This window comes from Hyperoodon ampullatus, assembly GCF_949752795.1.
Source record: "Hyperoodon ampullatus genome assembly, chromosome: 6".
NCBI classification, from domain to species: domain Eukaryota; kingdom Metazoa; phylum Chordata; class Mammalia; order Artiodactyla; family Ziphiidae; genus Hyperoodon; species Hyperoodon ampullatus.
In genome coordinates this window covers 40,045,605-40,065,719 of record NC_136919.1, presented here as the reverse complement: position 1 = coordinate 40,065,719, position 20,115 = coordinate 40,045,605, and the positions used below count along the sequence as shown (strand labels likewise).

The window sequence follows — 20,115 nt, the reverse complement described above, 5'->3', positions numbered from 1 at the left end:
GAAAGAACTGCCCTCTGCTTTCACACTCTGGAAAGGTAGGCTGTGCCCTTTTTACTCCTGTTCAAGCCCAGATATTCTTCTTGAGTGGAAAGTGCTTCATTGATAGAGACCTACAAGACCCAGGTTGCCAATCACTGGGTTTCAAAAATAAACAACCTAAACCAAATCAAACCATTCCCCCTACATCCCCTAATGCTATTAAATTGAAGAGAAAAAAAGCCATAGTTATTTGAGTTGTTTACTGAAAAAGTAAACAACCGGCAAATGTGGATACACTTAAATATCTAAATTAAGAGTGACACCAGGAAAAACAATATTCAGGTGGTCTGAGGACTGCACATTACACTGGCAACAGTTACTGACCTCAGGATACGGTCCGAAGAAGGACAAAAGGACTGGCAGCAAAACCAGTCCATTGAGAACACCCAGGATTGTTAGGATTGCCAGGACAGCAAAGAAATACCTTGAAGATAAAAGGGAAACAGGAACATTTACCATGGCAAAAGTAAACTAAGCTACCCTTCACGTGCCCAAATGTCAGAGCCAAAAATTAACAAAACCCACACCAGTGAAAAGGCTGTTACAACACTGCGTTTCAAATTCAGCACAAGATTAGTTTTTTTCTTTTCTTTTCTTTTAACCTTATGACTTTGAGGACTACATTCTACAACCCAAAGTGTTAGTTCATGAAGGGAAGAAAAAAAATTGGGTTAATTCGCTGAAATCTCATGGCATGTAATGTTATTTATGAATGTGTTACACAAACACAAAAATATGGAATGTGAACTGAATGGCCGAGCAGACTGAAAGCACAAATACAATGCAGAGGGGCCCCGTTCATGAAAACCCAGCAGAAGCAAACAAATGAAGTGAAGGGTGTAGAATTTAAACAATTTAGCCCAGGAGGAAAAGCAGCCCACTTCTGCAGGCAGCTAATCCACTGTGAAATGCTTCTGCATCTTAGAGCAGAATCTCTAATTAAGTCTCCAGCGTAGCAGGTAAGGCTTTCCTTGGGCTTTCATTAACCGCAACTTTCTGCCCAGAATTCTGTGAGTTCCAGTTTTACCAAATAGTTCCAATTGCAATCTTTTTAGAACACTGGAACCAGCTTTCGGCAAAGAAAACACTGCCCATTCTGTGGTTGCTGGGGCATTTTCAGGGGAGGGCGGTCCACAATGACGGGCTGCTCTGCCGGCCAATCTTTTGTTGAACAATTTAGCATCTCTGAATACTCTTGTTTTGCGTCAGCCAATTCAAACATAAAGGCCGCAGCACCATGAAGAAGAGGAGAGTGCACAAGTGGCCCTGCTTTCCCACCGTTGAGGGCTAAGGTCTGGGATCCTTCACGAATACCAAGGTGAACCTGTCAGCCGGGGAGAGTCGCTGGAGGATGCTGCACATAGCTGGAGGCAGCGGGCTCCACGCAAGCATGCGTTTCTGTAACTAACGGTTTCTAGGGCAATTCTGCTGGAAGTGGGCTGGGGTGGGGGAGAGCTCAGGATGTTCTGGGAAGAGGGAGGGCAAGATATCTATCTGTTAATGGTCCTCTTGATCATAAAACGGAACAGGCACCAAACTTTGCTGTGCCTATATATGTTTCAACATTAGATGAAAGGAGAGAGAATCCCTATAAAAATACAAATACCTCGCAGCTATTGTAAACATTAGAAACTTCTGAGCTGCATTAGTAAAAACCACGCAGCCGATGTCTTGCACTAATGTAAACTGCTGCAACTTTAGGCTGAGGCATATATCAGCAGCAGGCATTAAGACATTTGCATCCCATCCATCTAACTGTAGAATAAACAGACCAATTAGATTTCTGACAGCTTAGTGTATACAATGTCTGCTCATTTAGTCGACCTCAGTGAGGGCTTTATCAGGTTAATCCATCCAGTTCTAGAAAATGGGAAGCCCTTTTAAGTGCTTGAAACAAGAACCCTGATATCTCTGGGAGAGAACAAGACGCCATGGGTTAGATGAGAGAGCTGGGATCCTGCTCTCCACCCAGGTCCCAGATGGTTGTTCTAATTCAGGCTATGTTTCTTCTCTGTGGCTCCCGTGGCATCCCCCACAAGGCTGAGTTAGGTCCTCTGAGATCCCATCACACTCTGTTTCCCATGGTTTTGAATTGCCTGTGACCTTGCCTCTCCCCCCATAGACCGTAAACTATGTAGAGGGGGACGGGGTCTACATTACTTGCAGTTGTGTGAAATGGCACTTATGAGGTGCTCACTACATTGTGTTGAATGAGAAATTACACAAAGGAAACTCTATTTGACATAGGGGTTTTACATCACAGAGAAACAACTACCAATGCCCGAATAAAGGAAAAGTCAAAATCAAATTAAGAGCTTAAAACAAAACCCAGACCAAAACCTTCATCTAGTTTAGGCATATGTCTACCTGATATTGGCAAACAGGGTGCACTAATTGGCTTGTTAAGTGATCAGTCGTCTGTGCTGAGAGCATCAGCAACATGGCCGTCATCTGGGAGCTGGCTGGAAACGCAGACTCTGCTCCCCACCCCCAATGAAGTCTGATCTGCATTTACAGAGAGCCCCAGATGACTCATGAGCACGTTACAGTTTGAGAAGTACTGGTCTACACCTCTCCACTCACTCTCCACCCAAGCGACAGTGAGCCAACCCTGACGCTCATTCTAGCAAGGCTAAATCTCCATGATGCCGACCCGACCAATGGGGTAATGTCACAGACCAGTGGACTGATCTTTTCTCGTAATAAAGCAACTTTGGCTACAACTTAAAATCCTCTTCTTTTCACTTGGAATTGAAAGGCCTATCGCAACATACACATCAGAAAAGCCTGTTTAGATTCTCTCTCTAGATTATCGAAATGTCCCTAACGATCAAGTCATTTCTCACATTTCATTCTGCTTTACCATGGTCCTAATTCTGGACCATCTTTTACTTATTGATGATTCTGGCCTCACCCCTCCACGGAGCGACAGGGTTACATCCAAGGGCAGCTATGTCAAAAAGCTGCGGAGGCTGTTCAGAGAAGAAAATGGTCTTTCCCTGCAGTTCTCAAATTCTTTTCAAAAGGAAAACTTGCTCTCCTTTTATACTTCACAAAGTCAAATCCTTAATTAAATTCACCAGAAGCTGCTTGCCATGAAATCCAAATTGAAAGATGTATCCAACTAGGCTTGGATTTCAAAAATGTGACTGGTGTTAAGTCACACATTAAATGCTTCTTAAATCTTAGTGGCAACTCAAATGTGAAATCAAGGCATGTCATCTTCACTTCTTAAAAGAATACAATCTATGTGAAAATTTTAGATATCTGTACGTTTTTCTTTCTACAGTTTTGAAGGAGAAGTAAAGGTCAAATTCAGTCAATGAATGGGAACCAGGTCATTTCTTTCTGCTGGTATTTCTAACCTCAATAGCAATAACTGGGATATCGATTTCAAGTTGTAGAGTTGCCTTTGTTGCTAGCCCCAAACCCTCCACCTTTTCTCCCTAAGATATTCCCCAAGACAGCTCTAGAAGGGAGCCTGCTTTTATGCCTCTCAGGATACCTGAGTTAATAAACTCAAAAGAAAGTGGAGTCACAGATTGTGGCAATCACTTCACAATGTACGCATATATCAAACCACCATGTTGTACCCCCTTAAATACATACAATTTTTATGTGTCAATTATACCTCAATAAAGCTGCGGGGTTAGGAGAGGGGAGTGGAGTCACAAGGAAGACATGCTGCAATCTTCCAGAGACACAAGGAAATAAGCAACGGAGATCACATTAGAAACTCATGCTTACCTGACAATGAAATCAAACTCGGATCCTGCAAGCATCAGCACTCCTAACAGAGTGGAGACAGCACCATCCAGAACAGGTGCAAACATGTGCTCCAGGGCGAGCACGGCCCTGCGGTTCTTATCGCCAATGGCTGTTAGAAAGGCCTGCGCAACGAGGAGAGTTTAGATGATCAGATTCCTGGACTTTACTTGGTCAATGGCCAGCTTCGTCTTAAATGCTATTAGCCACTTTCATCTGCCTCCACTGAACCTCTCAGATCTTACCCTCTAGCTACTGGAATGTTTAATTGGGGCTGCTCAACTAGCTAAATCTAGGCTTACACTAAATTGACCTGTTCATGATAATGGGTTGTATTTGGTATGGATGTAAATCTTGAACATCAAGAATAAAAGAAGAAAAGCATATTTACTTTAAATTTAAAAACCATGCCCAAACTATACAAATGAGCAAAATGTTCTTCTTTTCACTGTTACTCACGCTTGAGTTTACTTCCCACACTTAAATGATCTAGCATCATTCACATGGGAGACCTCCAGTTGTGAAAGCGACAGCATTTTGCCCAATTTTTTGAAAGGTCAAGATCTTACTTCCAAATGGGCTTATTAGCACCTGGGTGCTAAATACATATATTTCCTCACTATTATGCTGAGGTTAGAAATTCTGTCACTGTGTTCAAACTAATGTGTTTGTAGTACATGTAAATACCATGAAGGTATCACAAGAAAAACACAGGGCTGTAAATTCAATCAAGTCTGTTCTAAACATGTGTGGATATATCTCACCTCTTATGCATTCTCTAAAGCTTTTCTAGGTCAACACTGTTGATACCAAATGGGAACTTTACGGAGATCTTGGTATATCAGACTATTGGCTTGAGAGTGGGACCCAGGGCCATCTTAATGTGGGTTAGTTACTGATACACCCTGCCTGCTCCCCCAGTGGGACCCAACAGGGAGGGCAGAAGCTTGCTCTCTGAAAGTTCAGGCTGCTCTGGGATGTGCTGAGAAGAGGGCTTGGGGCCCTTGCAGGTGCACTAGGGAAGGACAGGAGGTTATTCTACTTAATGGATGAAGAAATAAAATTACACAAAAGTAAGCAAAGGTGCATTGCGAATTTTCATATTTTTCTCTAAAGTGGGGTCTATGTATGGATGCTCTTTCAGAGTTGGGAGACTTTAGGGTCAAAGTAGTTGTCTTTTTCTCCTGGGAGGAAAGCACCAAGATGGTTTGGAACCATGTCGCTCTGTGCTGTATTTGGGCCATGAGGCCATAAGGGTCAAAGTTGGGTTAATCTTCTTGCATGTAACTTATGCTACTGAAACGGTAAACTGTCAGGCACCCATCGATTCCTTGACGACTTTCACGTACAGGACATGGGAAGAACACCATGTCCTGTGTGTGGAGAGTCTCCTGATGAAGACTCGGGCTAGCAGCACAAAGCCAAGTTGGCTCTTGAGACTCCTTAAATTCTCAGGATTAAATCTTGCATGAAGAGCAGAGGTGTTCCTTCACTGTTTGTTCAGCACCGGTCTGGACATTCATGTTCCTACTACCTCAGAGATCCAAGGGGCCGCTACAGTCTAAAGACCGTCGTTAGCATGTCCACTGCAAAAACCTGTTCTAGGACCACCCTTGTTTGTCATGCTAGGTACCAAGAAGAGGGGTTTTCATTCACATCAGAATAAAATGATCTGTGGATTTTTAACTCCCATGTAATTTTTCTCCTTTTTAAAAGAAATGAGATCGTAATTATGTGTTCTCTAAGCTCTAAGCTCTTCTTTCTAAAAACCCCCTCTCCTTCTTCCCAGCTCAAATGAGGAGAGTAATTTGGGTAGGCTCAAAATGTAGAAAACTGTTTCTATATATTATCAGCTTTTTATTATACATTGGGGGAAAAATAGTTAACTGCAACAAAACATTCCTTCGGAAATACAAACATTTATAATCTCTAAGTAGCATAAATATGGCCCTGAAAGAAGACAACAGAAGGTAGAAGGCAGAAGCATCTGTCTAGACACCCATATGTGTAGATATGCATGTGCCATGTGTTGAGCCCAAAGAAAATCAATGCGAGAGATTGCAAAAGCAAGGCTTTTTGCAAGAGCAAAGGCTTTACTCAATCAAAGTAATCTGATCCAAGTCAAATGCTTGGTTTCCTAGCTAAGCATTCCAAACATCAGTATTTATTCAGTCAGTCAGTATTTACTGAATGCCTACATAAACCCAAGGACACAGACTATAAACACAAGTGTGGATGGAACATAATTTATACATTGCTATAGGGCTTTTGAATGATTCTCTGATAAATGTATACGATGGGCTTGTCTCTTGGGTTAGACTCCTCTTGAAGTTTACTTTTCTCCCACAAAGCATTCACAGGACTGTGCATAGAAAGAGCGGGGGAAAAATTCCTATTGAGAGCAACACTAGTTCTCTTACTTTCTGCTGTCATGAATTTGGAGGCTGGGAGGTCGAAGGAGCTGGGTGGGCTCAGGTGGGAGAGCTAGTTCATCAGCCCCAGGGTATTTCCTGAGCTGCCAACTCACCTCACCCTCCACTATGCCATCCCCACCAAATCTGTGAATGTGGTCTCATTTTATCCCTGCTTTATTACTGTGATTTTAAAAATTGTGTGTATTCATACACACGTATACACCATCTGTCTTAGGACCAGCAGACAAGTTCAGGACCCGTGGTGACGCAACTGACAACACCAAATAAGCAGAATCCTTCCTGGCCCACTCGGACACACCAAGGACACTGCCTACTGCTGACATGGCCTGGCTTTCACCTTTGACACCCTTTTTCTTAGATTTCCCCCAGAGGGAAAGGAGTCCAGCTGAACTTCAGCCACTCCCAGGGAATGCCTGTGCTCTGAAGCCTTTTTGCTGTGATGTGTGTCAGGTGTGTTCCTTGATGTTGGAGGAAATGAAAAGGCTCCCAACTTGGAAACTAAAAAGAGCTAGAGGAAATAGGTTGCCTTTATAGTGAATAGCTTTCACTAAAAATGTCTCCCATACCAGAGCAACATGAACGGTGAACTCCACTCCGATGCCGACGGAAGCAATCAAGATGACCACAGGCACGGCACTCAGCTTGATTCCAATGAGGCCCATCATGCCAAAGAGCTCAACCGTCATCAAAGCCAAGACTGTCACCTTTGAAAAGACACACAGGATGAGTGGCTGGGCACAAACACACTCTAGGTGTTGCAGAAATTTTTTCAAAACTATTCCCCGAGCGCAATCTATAAGGAATTATAGAAACACGCACTCATTGCTGGCTACAAATTTAATATAGTTTAAAACAAGGTGTTTCCTTCTGTTTTGATCTTAACCATCAGAGACCATCCTTCAATTTATAACTGAGTTGAAACTAGAGTTTTTGGTTGCCTTGCCCTCCATTCTAAAGAAAGCTGATAGGACGGGGTGAATGAAAGTTCTTTTACGTAAAAGTAGCTTTGTTTTTGCTTGGAGAGTCCATGGACTGAGTGAGGATGACTCGGGAGAAAGGGGACGTGTGGTCAGCTGATGTGGGTCAGGTTACAGCCCCTTCACTTTGAAGAAATGTGGAGTTACTGGGGTGGACAAAGCAAACAGTCAAATCCAAGGAAAAGCTTTTATTTGCCTTTCTTTCATCTGCCTTGTAAAAATTTCTAGGGGGATGGAAAGAAAATCTGTGTGGCAGACTTTGGAGTTTTTTGGGCCAAAGAGGAAAAAATACAAATAAAACAATAAACTACACGGGGACAAAAGAAGGAGAGAATGATCTTTCCTTCTGGAGGTGGGGGGCAGCAGGCAGTGAAGGGGGGACAGACAAGTACAATAAAAGTTCCCTTTGCTTTCCTTTAATAAGCTAATGAAAGATGGATAACATCAATTGCTTAAGTACCATGAAAACTCCTATAGACTAAACATTTACCTTTAAACATACCTGTTGCACAGACTTATGGTGCAGAAACAAGACCTGGTCTCTGTTTTTATAATTCTGGCATTTTGAAGGCTATACCACAGTTCATGGAATTTAAATACTGCCATGATTTTATTAGACTCTACACGAAACTTGTTTTAAATCTGAGAGTATTATACTTGGAGAAAGAATGCAAAAAATAGGTTGGTAATACTCGTTTATCAATTCTGCCCAAGAGTTAAAACAAACACACCACACAAAACCATCCCTAAAACCAGTTAACCATATACCACCATCCTAACTTCTTGAATTATCCCTCCATTTAGAAAAATCTTCTCTATATTTGGTCTGGGTTGTAGTAACAAAATGACACTTGAATTGAAAAAACAGTTATGCTTTAAGTGTTTGTATTTAATAAATGCTCAGCTCTATTATGGAAAGTGTGCTCAAAAACTCCCCTATCTTTATTTTTATTTATTTATTTATTTATTTATTTTTCCCGATACGCGGGCCTCTCACTGCTGTGGCCTCTCCCGTTGCGGAGCACAGGCTCCGGACGCGCAGGCTCAGCGGCCATGGCTCACGGGCCCAGCCGCTCTGCGGCATGTGGGATCCTCCCGGACCGGGGCACGAACCCGTGTCCCCTGCATCGGCAGGCGGACTCTCAACCACTGCGCCACCAGGGAAGCCCTCCCCTATCTTTACACAAAAAGTTTAAAGGAGAGGGGACAGAAGATTAAGGCCATTAAAGGCTCTACCTAACCACGAACCTCACCACCTCCAGTAGAATAAATACAGTATGGATGATGCAATCTATACCCTCCTCCAGAGGCCCAGACATAAACAAAACTTCCCGGCTGCAGAAAGAGCTATGCTGAAAGGAATTTGACTTCCACAAAGACCCTTAGAATAAACTCACAATGATCCCGGCCGTCCAGGGGTTCAGGAGGAAGACAGCACACACGAGGAACGTGCAGGCCAGCACCACGCTGATGGACAGGAGGAGCCAGTGGCGGAGGCCGATGTACTGCTCCCAGAAGAGGAAGGGGTAGCCGTTGGGGTAGCTGGAGAGCCCCAGGCTTGTGTAGTTGTTGCAGATCGTTCTGACTTTTTCAATTGCTTCAACGAAGTCTGAGGTGTCACGCAAACCGTTGAGGTAGAAAGGGAACTGAGCGTATTCGATGGGCTCTGCTGCTGGGACTGGAGAGAGAAGGCAACAGGGAGAGGGCCCATGGATCAGGGGCTCCTGGCAATACTGAGAAAGGCAAACGGACGCCATCCAAGGGTGGAAGAAATGCAGCAAGCTCCCACTGTTAGCCGTCCCAGATGTGCATCCCCGGATTCTCCACAGTGGCAACGAGAAGAGAAAGAACTCGGCAAGAAAGTCCACTTACTGCACCTCTTTCAACATGAAGGACAAACAATACCAGTGATGGTCTTCAGGTCTTTACAGTTTCAATCTTTGGTTTAAGAAATTTTAAACAATGATCAACCTTAGATTTTGGGGAGGGGGTGTGTGTGGAGGAGGAGCCTGTGATCTGTGTTTTGATTTACCCTTAGATTTTAATCTTCTAGAAGCAGTCACTCTTTGTAATGGCTCTAAACAACTTAAGAATTCAATTGTGGGAACGTTTTTTTTGTTCAACTGACACAAGTGAAAATACTAAGTTCAAACTGTTTTACTCAATCACTTATGAGAACAAAATAACTCGAAAGTCATGCTTTACTGAGAAAAATGCTTGACTTTCTTATCCTTTTAGTGATCTAACACACTTAAACCTTCCATGCTTCTTTTTTTAATGCAATGCTAAGTCTTCAGCAGCAGGGGAAGAAATCCTTACACAACAAACATTTAGTTGCTGCCGTTGTGTGTTCCAGACCCTCTGGGGTCATTCAGTTGACTTGCTAAACATGATTTGCCCTATTATAATCTCAACTATAAATTTTCATTAAGACAAGCCTTGGCTGCTTGCCACAAGGCTCTGAGGTTTAGATACAGGGAAGCACAACCCGCCTGCTCTCCAGCCATGTTCGCAAAGGGACCTGTCTTCTTTCTCACGTCCTCCCTTGGCCTCGTACCCAAGGTATACGCTACTAATATCTCCAACACAAATGCAAATTAAATCCATCCAGAACCACCTTTCAAAGTCGGGGCTGAGAGGTGAAAGGAAGAGGACGCTGTTGTATACAGACTTTTCTGCTCCGGTTTAAACAGCTTTGACAGAGTACAGGTGCTTGGTGGCTTATAGGAATGACCCAACTTGCCAAAAATCCCTTCAACACCAGAGTTGACAAAGTTAAGATAAACATATAATCCCCAGCGATAAAACTCTGCAACAGTAAAACAACACTCAACCTGGAGGCGTCCCCAACTTTCACATGGAACAGCTGGCATTAAAGAGAGAGGCCTGGTGGATGTTTTAGAGTCAAAGGCACGAAGGGAGATTAGAGACTCTTATTTCTCAGTGTGATAGAGTATGAGTTGCATTCGATTACACATCCTCATCTGTCTCCCAGAGTTTTAAACTAAAAGAAATATATTGTTCTGTTTACACGGTTGAACCCTGGGTAGTGTAACCGGATGAGGGCTGTGACTGGGCCTGGAGGTATGGGGTGTCAGGAGCCCCATAAGCTTGCAGGCCCAGTGGAAGGCTACTTACTTCTCAGCCTGGTTTCTGGCATGTAGTCGGCTTTGTCGTGGACCCACTCAGGACGGTGAGGCCGGATGTTGGCTTGGGAGGCGGCGTAAGCCACAGGGTCGTTGCTGACCCAAGCGGTCAGGTAGACGTAGAAAGCGTTGGGATTAATGATGCCGTCTGCATCCACCAGGCGCCGTTTAGTCAGCTGCAAAATGGGCAGAACAGAAACCTTTCAGAGGGGTCCTTGGGGTAAACACACTCCTGCCTAGAGAGAATAGGAGCGGAGCTCTGCACCAGCATTTGCAGCAAAGGAGAGAATGCCCACTGTTTGCAAGTACAGAAAATCCCATCAGAACACCTTTGGTTTCTTTCAAAATGCACTTATCAGAGGATGCAATAATCGGCATGTTTGTAACACACACACACAGTTCTGCAGACGACCCAGGAATGGACTGAACCAATTAAATCTGAATGCTAAAAGACTGTCTGCAGCCAAGACGGAGAATGAACAATCTGAAGAAACATATTTATAGGAGAGGAAGGGGGAAAAAAACCTGGCAAGAATCCCCATACACGTCTGTGTGCAGTTAACCTCTGCTGTTAACACTAAAGGAAATGCCACCCAGTAAATGGAGGAGAGCTATAAAAATAAAACAACATCTGTATAAATTTTGCTAACACTAGCCTCCTATGACCTGTGTATTCAAAAAATGCCCATCGCCAGAAAGTGGAAGGGACGGGTGCACAGCCTTGGTCTTTCTGAGAATCTTATTCTGAGAGAGACGGTCACACAGAGTACGCCACATCCTGTGAGGAAGCCAAATACTATGCTCCCTCTAAAGTGGGTCTGTGGGCCTTGCATAGGTGAAAAACATCAGGAGACGGATATACATAGACACACACGTATGTATGCATATACTTTTTCCTGTTTACTTTAGATTGAGAACTGGTTCCAATGCTTTCGGTCTTTTTTAACAAAATGAAAACACCAATGACAGAAGTTAATAGAGAAAGAGTGAAGGAAGAAAGTGGAGGAGAGTGAGAGAACTAAATTTTAGGGATCTGGATTCAATTAATCCACAGGATATGTAACAACTGTACGTCTTCAAGCCGTCTCTAGAATTACATAGTACAGCTCACGGCCTCCGTGCACACAGCACGCTCTTCTCCCTCCCAGGCAGAGGAAATGATGTCCAGGGGCCTGGCCCAATCACATTTGTTCCACAGTGTCCCTGGTCCCTAAAACCCAACCCAGCCCCCGGGCATTCCCACTATCTCTCAGACAGACGTCTCTGCCCGCATCCCTGTCAAACCAGACAGCATGCCCCATGTGGCCATAAAGCACCAAGTTCACACTCCATAATAACTCTGAACAATGTACTTTGTAAATCTGTCACCTTTAATGCCAGCAAAAAAGGGGAGACAATAAACAGAGCTGCTAGGAAGATCATTAGCATGACGGTTTTCTGCCTGAAGTAAGTAAGCAAGTAAGCTACAAAGACCAGAGGGAATAGGATCTGGGGAAGCCAGTAGTGGGGCTGGACTCATTTGAAAACTGAAGGGTCCAAACGCCCTCCCCAGCATGCCCAAGGAATCAAAAGGGATATGCCGGAATCCAAGTGTCACAGCGAAGAGGCAAATGCAGTTGGAGAATATGATTACCAAAGAGAAATAGCTCTTCTTACTTAGGGGGTAAACACAACCGTGAGTCCACTCAGATTCCAAGGATCTGCATTTCCATCTGCCTCACTCATGAGAGAGCAATCTGTCTGTCTTCCTCTGCCCCTTAGGCCACAGTGATGCAAAGGAATCAAACACAAAAAATCTTCCTATCTTTCTAGTAACCTCTCCTAACCCATCCAGCCACGCCAAATTCTACTCTTTCAAATTCTGCTCCCCAATGGATCCACCTTTCCAAGTTTGAATAAAACCAAGACTGACATGGTAACAAGCACCAGAATTCGAAAGAGAACAATGCAACACAGTATGTCTAACATCTGAAAGAGTCTGCATTGCCTCAACTATACTTTCTTCTGACAATTGCTCTGAAGGTAAGTAACACACTTGTCCCCACTTGACAGATGAGCAAGGTGAGGCTCTCTGGGTTGCCTGCAGTCATCCGATTTGCTGGTGGAATGAAGAGAATTAGAGCCAACTCAATACTCATTCTTCCAGCCCCCAATGCCTCAGATCTGCAGAGAGCACAGGCTGGGATTGCATGCTGTCAAGCAGTCTTCAGTGGCAGTTGCCCCAAAGCCCTGCTCAACGACGCTCTCTGAAGCTTCCATGGTGTAAGGCAGTGAGTGTACCTGGCTGATGTCGATGGGCTTATCACGGCTGCCGGTTTGCACCAGGAGTTTGTAGGCAAGGACCCCATCATCTGATCCATTTTTGTAATTGTTTGGCATGATTTTCCCAGTTTCCCAGTCACTGTCAAATGCATCCTGAAGTCCTAGAAAAGGCAAATGTGTGTAATACATTATAACTTTTAACCAGAATGATCCTGGTCCTAACAGGGTGCTCTGAGGACAGTGGAGTGTTTGCCATCAACCCCAGACACTCTGTATTCTACTTGTATTTGACTTCATGTGACACTATGAGATTTTTCGTGAATGAACTTCAGGTTGCTGATAATCACTGCCTCAAAGGCAGAAGGGAAGAATATTCATTTCTAGGAAACAAATACACATGTTTTACCTCAAAAAGCCCCCCAAACTCCCCTTCTTCTCCCCCATGACAAAAGAAAGCAAGAGGGCTGGGTGAGAAAGACACGCCAGGCCCATTCACTGTTTCGTGCCACATCAGGTGCTAAGCCATGGGTTCTTCGATACAACCAGAAATTCCACTCAGAGCAGGAAAAACACATTCAAACTCCCAACTTCAAACAGCAACTCAGTTGCTTCTCCAGCCCTGGGTGAGTGAACATGATTCTGTCAATTTGTTCCATCTGTTCGACTTGTGGAGCTAATACAAGCTGTGGGATCGGCTGCCAGGTTGTGTAAAGATCACAGCCGACACCTATTCACTCTGGACTGTTCTCTTCCTCTCTGCCACCCTTCCTCCAAGAGGGGCTGTGGAGGAGAGAGGAGGAGGAATCTTGTGAGCATGTGTGTGCAGGGAAATACCTCACAGGGTAAATTTGGATCAGATTGAGAACAGGAAGCCACAGGCCAATAGAAGGGGGCTCTGTGAGAACAGATGACAAACCGCAAGGCCAAGGAGGGGAAGGAAAGAGCTTTCTGGGCTTGGGGGATGGGCGCGCCCACCAGCCCACCACACACAGCTGCGCTTGGCCTCTGTAATCAAAACCATCATTACAGACCTGACGGTTTGGCTACAGCTGTAAAGAGATAAGCGTGTTGGAAGAGAAAACAGGGCCCTGGTGACCCGGCCCTCGGGTCTGAGCAATTGCTGGCTTGCACACGCTCTCCTCTGACACCCCCCCTCTTCCGTCGCCCTGCTCCCCCAAACCACCTCCCACGTTGAGCTCCCAAGCCCCAGCAGCCCGGGAAGCCACATCTTCTGAACCAGCTGCACGTGCACGGGTTAGACGTGGCCAGTAAGGAGGGAGGAGGGTTTGTTTCATTTCACGACACGCCCCCGCTCCCCGCAACACACAGAACTGGTTCCGTTCGTGCTCAAAATGGTTAAACTCTTGGGGTTTGAAGTTGGGGCGAGAAGGGAACACAGGACTCACACACACTCTCTCTCTCTCTCTCTCTTGTTCTCTCTCTCTGTCCCAACTAAACCTTCCTTCTGACGTTGCTGTGGGCGTTGTTTTCACAGGAACAATTTGGGGATGAGGGCCTCGGGCTCGGTGGTGAAAGGCAGCCCTGTTCGGGGAACGTGGAGTGGCCGCAGGGCCGGGCGGGGAGACCACCGGGATGGTTGCGCTCCCCTCTCACACAGACTGTTTTTCATAGCGAGGCATGCATACAACCATCAGTACTGAACAGATGTTATTTTATTACCTAAAGCCTTTTTTTCCTGTTTTTGAAAAAAATAAACAGGAGAGAAAAAAACAACCCCTACCAGAAAAGAGGCCTGTTTTGTTTTCCTCACCATAATAGAATTTCCATCACTTTGTGGCTTGTATGGCACTTTAACCCTTTCCTCTTGACCTGCTATCCTGAGGAGCAGAACTCATGCTTATTGTGAGTGTGGGGCTGTCGAAGCATTTTACATTGATTACCCCTCGTTTAATTCTTAAAACGACCTCATGAGATAGCCTACTAGTATTATGGTTCCCACTTTACAGGTGAGGCTTGGGAACGTGAAGTAACTTGAGGAAAGTCACCCAGCAGGTAAGTGCTGGAGCTAAGCTTTGAACCCAGGCAGCCTCTTCCAGAGTCAGCTGGAACCACGGATACTCTAAATTGCCCTGAATGCACTACGGTGCCCAGGAAACAAACATCTGTTGAAGGCATGAGAATAAGATAGCAGAGTTAATATGGGCACCAATGACATCTGGTGGCAAATAGGGGGCCCCAAAAATCTGAGTGCGGTTTTAAGATATTTATACTCTAAGACTCTGGGGACACCCTAGAGTGAAACAAGGAAAGAAAGATCTGATTTGGGGAGGTCAACCCTGTTGGCAATTCCACTCAACACATCACCTATGCTGCTGGCCCGCTACTCGCCATTTGCTCTGCTGAGGCTTCACGATGAACGAGAAATAATCACTGACTTCACAGAAAAGTTAAGTTCTTTCATAATCAGTGTATTATTTTCTGATTAATTATCAAAAGGCTCAAGTAACAATGGTTTGGCCTAAGTGCACGCACACTACACAGTCTTGACACAAAACAAGCAACAAGGATTTGCTTCTTCCCTTGGCCAAATATTTCACATTCCAACACCTGCATACTGTAGGAAAGAACTGTGACGTTTCACTTATTTTATGGCAAAACATGAAAGTTTTAGCTAGAACTTTTTCATTTAAAATATTTTATACTAGAAATTATTTTCTAGTGTGAAGTTCTGAGTTAATTATCTCAATTGCCAATTTTTCTTTGATACAGGACGCTAAAAAGAAAATGCTAATCTAAATTTTATTTGCATATTTCAGTGTGAAATATAAACAAATACCATTTGTACAGTGTGGTTTTTATCTCCAAGGTCACCTTATTTGCATGTATGTTTAAAGGTGACATTTGAGATAATTTCTGTATTACCATTACACATTTTTATGAGTAAATCCCTCCCCCCCAAAACTACTGGAATGTTGCTAAAGACCAATGGGATGACATGGTTTGTAATGGTCATTCCATTAAAAACTAATGAGGGTCCCATCACTTAGCAACCACACAAAGTGCTTTGAAGGAAAGCTGACTCAAGGATAACTACTTCCTAAGAGGAAATGTTCAAAGACCAAATCAACCCCTCAATAGGCCTGAGAAATGTCTAGGCAGCCGGTGGTCCCAGTATCTAGCCATCCCGTGTACACTGCTCTGCTGGACCTTGGTAGAGTCAGATGCAGAGGTCTAGGGCTGGCTGGAACGCCGACCAGTGGGCATGAATGGATCTTACTTGGTCTAGGTGGGTGCTGTTCACTTAGCAATCAAAACATGATTCAAATGCACCTTTTAAAAAGATTCCCAAGTCCAACTGCTTTAGGTCTTTAAAGGGATGAAAGCATGGGGATAATTTAAGTAGGCTATAAAAAGGTTAGCCCTCCGCACTGCCTGGAGACAATGCCCCTCTACCCGCTTCCGAAGCTCTGCCTAACATGCCATATTGAACATCCAAAGGAATGGCCGAAGACACTGAAATCAATTCCAGGATAACCCTCCTTTGCTCAGATACTGGCAGTGCTCTGCAGATCTCTTTGTTATTTGTGGCAAGTTATTTGCATGTCTTTGGCCAAAGGGGGAAAAATGAAAAGCAGGGAATCTCTCAACTTTCTCGTCCTCTTTTGATTCATCATTTGAAAAAAAAAAAAAAAAAAAAAAAAAAAAAACCCACTGCTTCCCAAACTACTGTAAAAAATAAGACTGGGAACAAATTCAAGTTAATCTCACGAGCATGTTAAAAAAATAATGTTAATGTCATGTAGTTCACTTTGCCTTCCTCAGAAAAAGAGGTCAAATCTGGTATATATGCACGAACAAAATTCTAGGAACACGAGTCAAAGACAGAAACTGTACTGAAGAATTTTCAAATCAAATTCAAGTTGTTTACCATTTCATGCAAACTCACAGGGAAATTGGCTGCTTAATCTTTACATACAAGTGTATTGACTTAAGACCAAAAAAGGCACTTAAATCTGTGTTTAAACAAGCCTAATTAAGTGGGAAATTAAGACAATCATTTGGATAACTTAAGCCAAAAAATGTTGGGGCCATAATTATTTGGGTATTTCAGTAAGAGTATTTTTGCTTGAATTGTGTGGATAATTATCTTGATTCTCCACTTTACTTTGCATGTGTCAACACAGAATAAATGAACAGATGTTCTTAGAATCACTGAATACATTCATATTCAGTCAGCAGTTCGGAGCAAGTTTAGGCCCTCTTTCTCTCCAGTTGACTACTATTTCCTAGAAATGTTTCTAAGAGCAAGGTAAGAAGCTGAGAAAGGCATTTTAAAGCAGAAATTGATTATTTATGATATACTAGGAGATGTGATCAAGCAATTAAGCTTACTCCATATGTTAAGTCAAAAGATAGTCAAAATATGGAATTTTACATTATATTCACCAATGATGCAAAACTACTGATGTAGTAAGTTACAATTTGGCAGTGAGTCAGCCTAGAAATTCCATTAACACTTGGATTTCACTTGGTCACCAAACGAGCCACCATTAAAAAAAAAAAAAAAGAGTACTAGAAGCATCCAGCTCCATATTTTATAACCTACTTTCCCATTTCCTGCTTTAAAATGCCTTTCTCAGCTTCTTACCTTGCTCTTAGAAACATTTCTAGGAAATAGTAGTCAACTGGAGAGAAAGAGGGCCTAAACTTGCTCCGAACTGCTGACTGAATATGAATGTATTCAGTGATTCTAAGAACATCTGTTCATTTATTCTGTGTACTCGTAAATTCTTACAGAAGTGCCTGAATCAGCCATTTGAACTGTTTGCATTGTTTTATAGGTAAAAACCAGATTTGGGAGCTGCCCCAGAAAGAGTCTATATAAGAATTTTAAGCAACAATTAGAAGTCAATGAAACATGTCAGTGTTACATTATAATCTAAGACTTTAATAAAGGAAACAAAGGGAACTTGTAGAAGCTGAACACAACAAAGACCAAATGGTGAATGTTTACAAAGGACAAGGGCCCTCCAGCAGCACCTTACCTTGGAGCCAGTCTCTGAAGTAGTGCAGCCACATTTTGGGAAGCTGTTTATTTTCTTCCAACATGACATACTTCACATTACTGAAACTCTTATGAAGGTCGTAAAGTAAGTGCTGGATATTCGGGTAGTCTGCTTTCTGAGTGACTATATACATGTTGTAGAAAGAGAAGTATTTGAACTGTGCAGCAATAAAGTCATATTCTCTAGTTTCCCGAGGCACAATGTCTGTAAGGTCCAGCCCATCACGCACTCGGGTGGTCCCATAAAGGCTGACCCCCAGCAGGCCCAGGAAAAGGAAGATCACCACGACCTGCAAAAGAGTAAGGGGCCCGAGATCAGACCCGGAGGAACATAACCGACTCTCCCTTGACAAAGATGAGCTGTTTGGTTTGTACCTCACTCTTACCATCACATTATCTGATGTACAGTGTAGGGGTCGTTTTCCCAGAGGAAAAAACATAAAATCATGGTAATTGCATTTTTTAAACAAGCGCATTTAGAATAAAATCTTTAAAATGCAAGGAGTTGACGTAAATTGAAAGAAACATTGGCCACATAGAGACGCACTCCTGTAGAAGATGAGCTCATTAAAATGGCCTCAAGCTCTAAATGGACTGACTCGTTAGGAGGCCTGAAATACATCACATCTGAGGAAGCAATCTGATGAATTCCAAAGGTGCCTGCTCTGTTATTTTTTTGCAGACAGTAGGAGTCTTCTGTTTTGGTAATTACCTTGGCTTTTGGTTTCAAGAGGAAAGGGGCATAGTGCTTCTCGGCAAAAGATGAGAGTGTCCACCTGCTGCAGGGGGGCTCAAGGCAGTGGAGGCTAGAGTCAGAGAACTGGGAGAGCAGGTCCCTCGTGGAGCTGGTGCTCTCGGGGCTCTGGCAGCTGAGCGTGTCCTGGGCCACGGTGACGGGCTGCACGGAGATCTCGGAGCGCGGCTCGGCAGTGGTGTAGTACACGTGCGTGTGTGGGTCGTACTCTGTGCGAAGCTGCACCGTGGATTGCATGGTGATCTGGGTTTCGTGGGCGAAGCTGTGGCTGCTGTAGGGGGGCGGGGGGCTGTAGCGGGTGCTATTGTGAGTCTCTGTGTAGGCCTGGGGTTCAACCTGAATCACTCTGCTGACACAGGGGCTGAAAGAGGGGGAAATATGTTGGAATGGTATACCGAAACGGGGAAATGGTGCTTTCATTTCTGCCAATGACTGACATTATCCACTTTACACAGCTCTGATTTAGGAGCAAAACATAGCACTGAACTCCACAAACACCATCCGGTTTATCTAGCTGGACACAGACATGAGTCAATCAAAGGAGGCCAAATGGATGGTTGATCCTGAATTTGGCTGACAAAAATCAAGTTACATGCTGATGAACCTCTTAATGCATAATTCCTTAAAAAAAACCCAAAACCAAATCACCCAAAGGGTGATATGTTTTCCAGATGGTGGTTTTCAACCTTTGTTCTGCCCTAATCCATAGAGATACAACACATTCCCAACAACCAGCAATATTGGTGTGTGGTAAACAATGATCACGTGTATCACAACCTCGGGGCTGTAAGAATGTTCAGTTGAGGGAGGGGAGAACCCCAGTGACTCCGATGTCCCCCAGAGGAAGCATCCTCTGTCCATTATCTCCCCTGCGTTCATCACACTGTTAACTATGCTTCCTTCTAAGTTCACAGACTGAAAATTTCTCTAAACATTACCACTCTTTTCCCAACAAATAAAGGCCACAGGGGACCGAAAATGTACCTTGTAAAACAGCAGAAAATATCCAATCTCCTGTCTTCACGTCGATACAAATCCATGCTGAGAATTGCAGGAAAAATCAGCAGAACCATAGCAAAATTGAATACCACTACTACAGCCGCCTGGGAGAAAAAAAAAATGTAGGGGTCACTAATACATTTCCTCCCAGTCAGAGGACTGCTTTGAAAATAAAGATGCTTTAAACAAAATCTTTCTTTCACTTTCCTAACTGAGGTGTTTAAGCCTGAAATAGATGCTGGAGTTTCTCATCACTTTGCTTCTCGTCCTTCATTAAGAGACCATTTGACTAGAATAGAGGCCCCCATCATTGCTTTCCATCTCTAATAATTCCATGAGCCCATATGGTACAAACACAGGAACTAAACTAAACCAAACTGACAAAAGCAGAACAGAGAATATGCTTGAGATGTGTTACTTTAAGATAAAAAGAAACAGTTTCCTCTTAGAACATTTCTAAGAGTTCACGTAGCCCTGATTTCTTTTTTTTTCGGAGCCCTGATTTTACACTTAGAAAATTTATATATAAAGTGGATCGAGTATATCCAAACGTCACCTTTAAAACACAAAATAAAAATTCAAACACGTCCCCCGAGGTTTTTAATAGGCACATTCCAAATAGCCTCTGGAGTAGCCTGTGGGGTGTGCGAGCGCAGTAACATAAAAGGTCAAGGAGAGTTAAGCAGAAATTCCTGTGTGTGATTCTAGTATG

At 43.7% G+C, this 20,115-nt stretch overlaps 1 protein-coding gene across 3 annotated transcripts in view; it reads right to left on the bottom strand.

Moving 5' to 3' along the window:
- PTCH1 (patched 1) overlaps positions 1-20,115 on the bottom strand; it is a gene marked incomplete at both ends in the record, with an annotated part of 63,764 nt that overhangs the window by 2,602 nt on the left and 41,047 nt on the right. For all 3 annotated transcript variants that reach the window (XM_079706065.1, XM_079706067.1, XM_079706066.1), the window contains 9 exons: positions 364-463; positions 3,787-3,929; positions 6,806-6,943; positions 8,614-8,894; positions 10,355-10,538; positions 12,643-12,785; positions 17,631-17,940; positions 18,363-18,765; positions 19,389-19,507. In XM_079706065.1, coding sequence (XP_079562191.1) covers positions 364-463; positions 3,787-3,929; positions 6,806-6,943; positions 8,614-8,894; positions 10,355-10,538; positions 12,643-12,785; positions 17,631-17,940; positions 18,363-18,765; positions 19,389-19,507 — 1,821 coding nt within the window. The remainder of the gene's footprint in view (positions 1-363; positions 464-3,786; positions 3,930-6,805; positions 6,944-8,613; positions 8,895-10,354; positions 10,539-12,642; positions 12,786-17,630; positions 17,941-18,362; positions 18,766-19,388; positions 19,508-20,115) is intronic.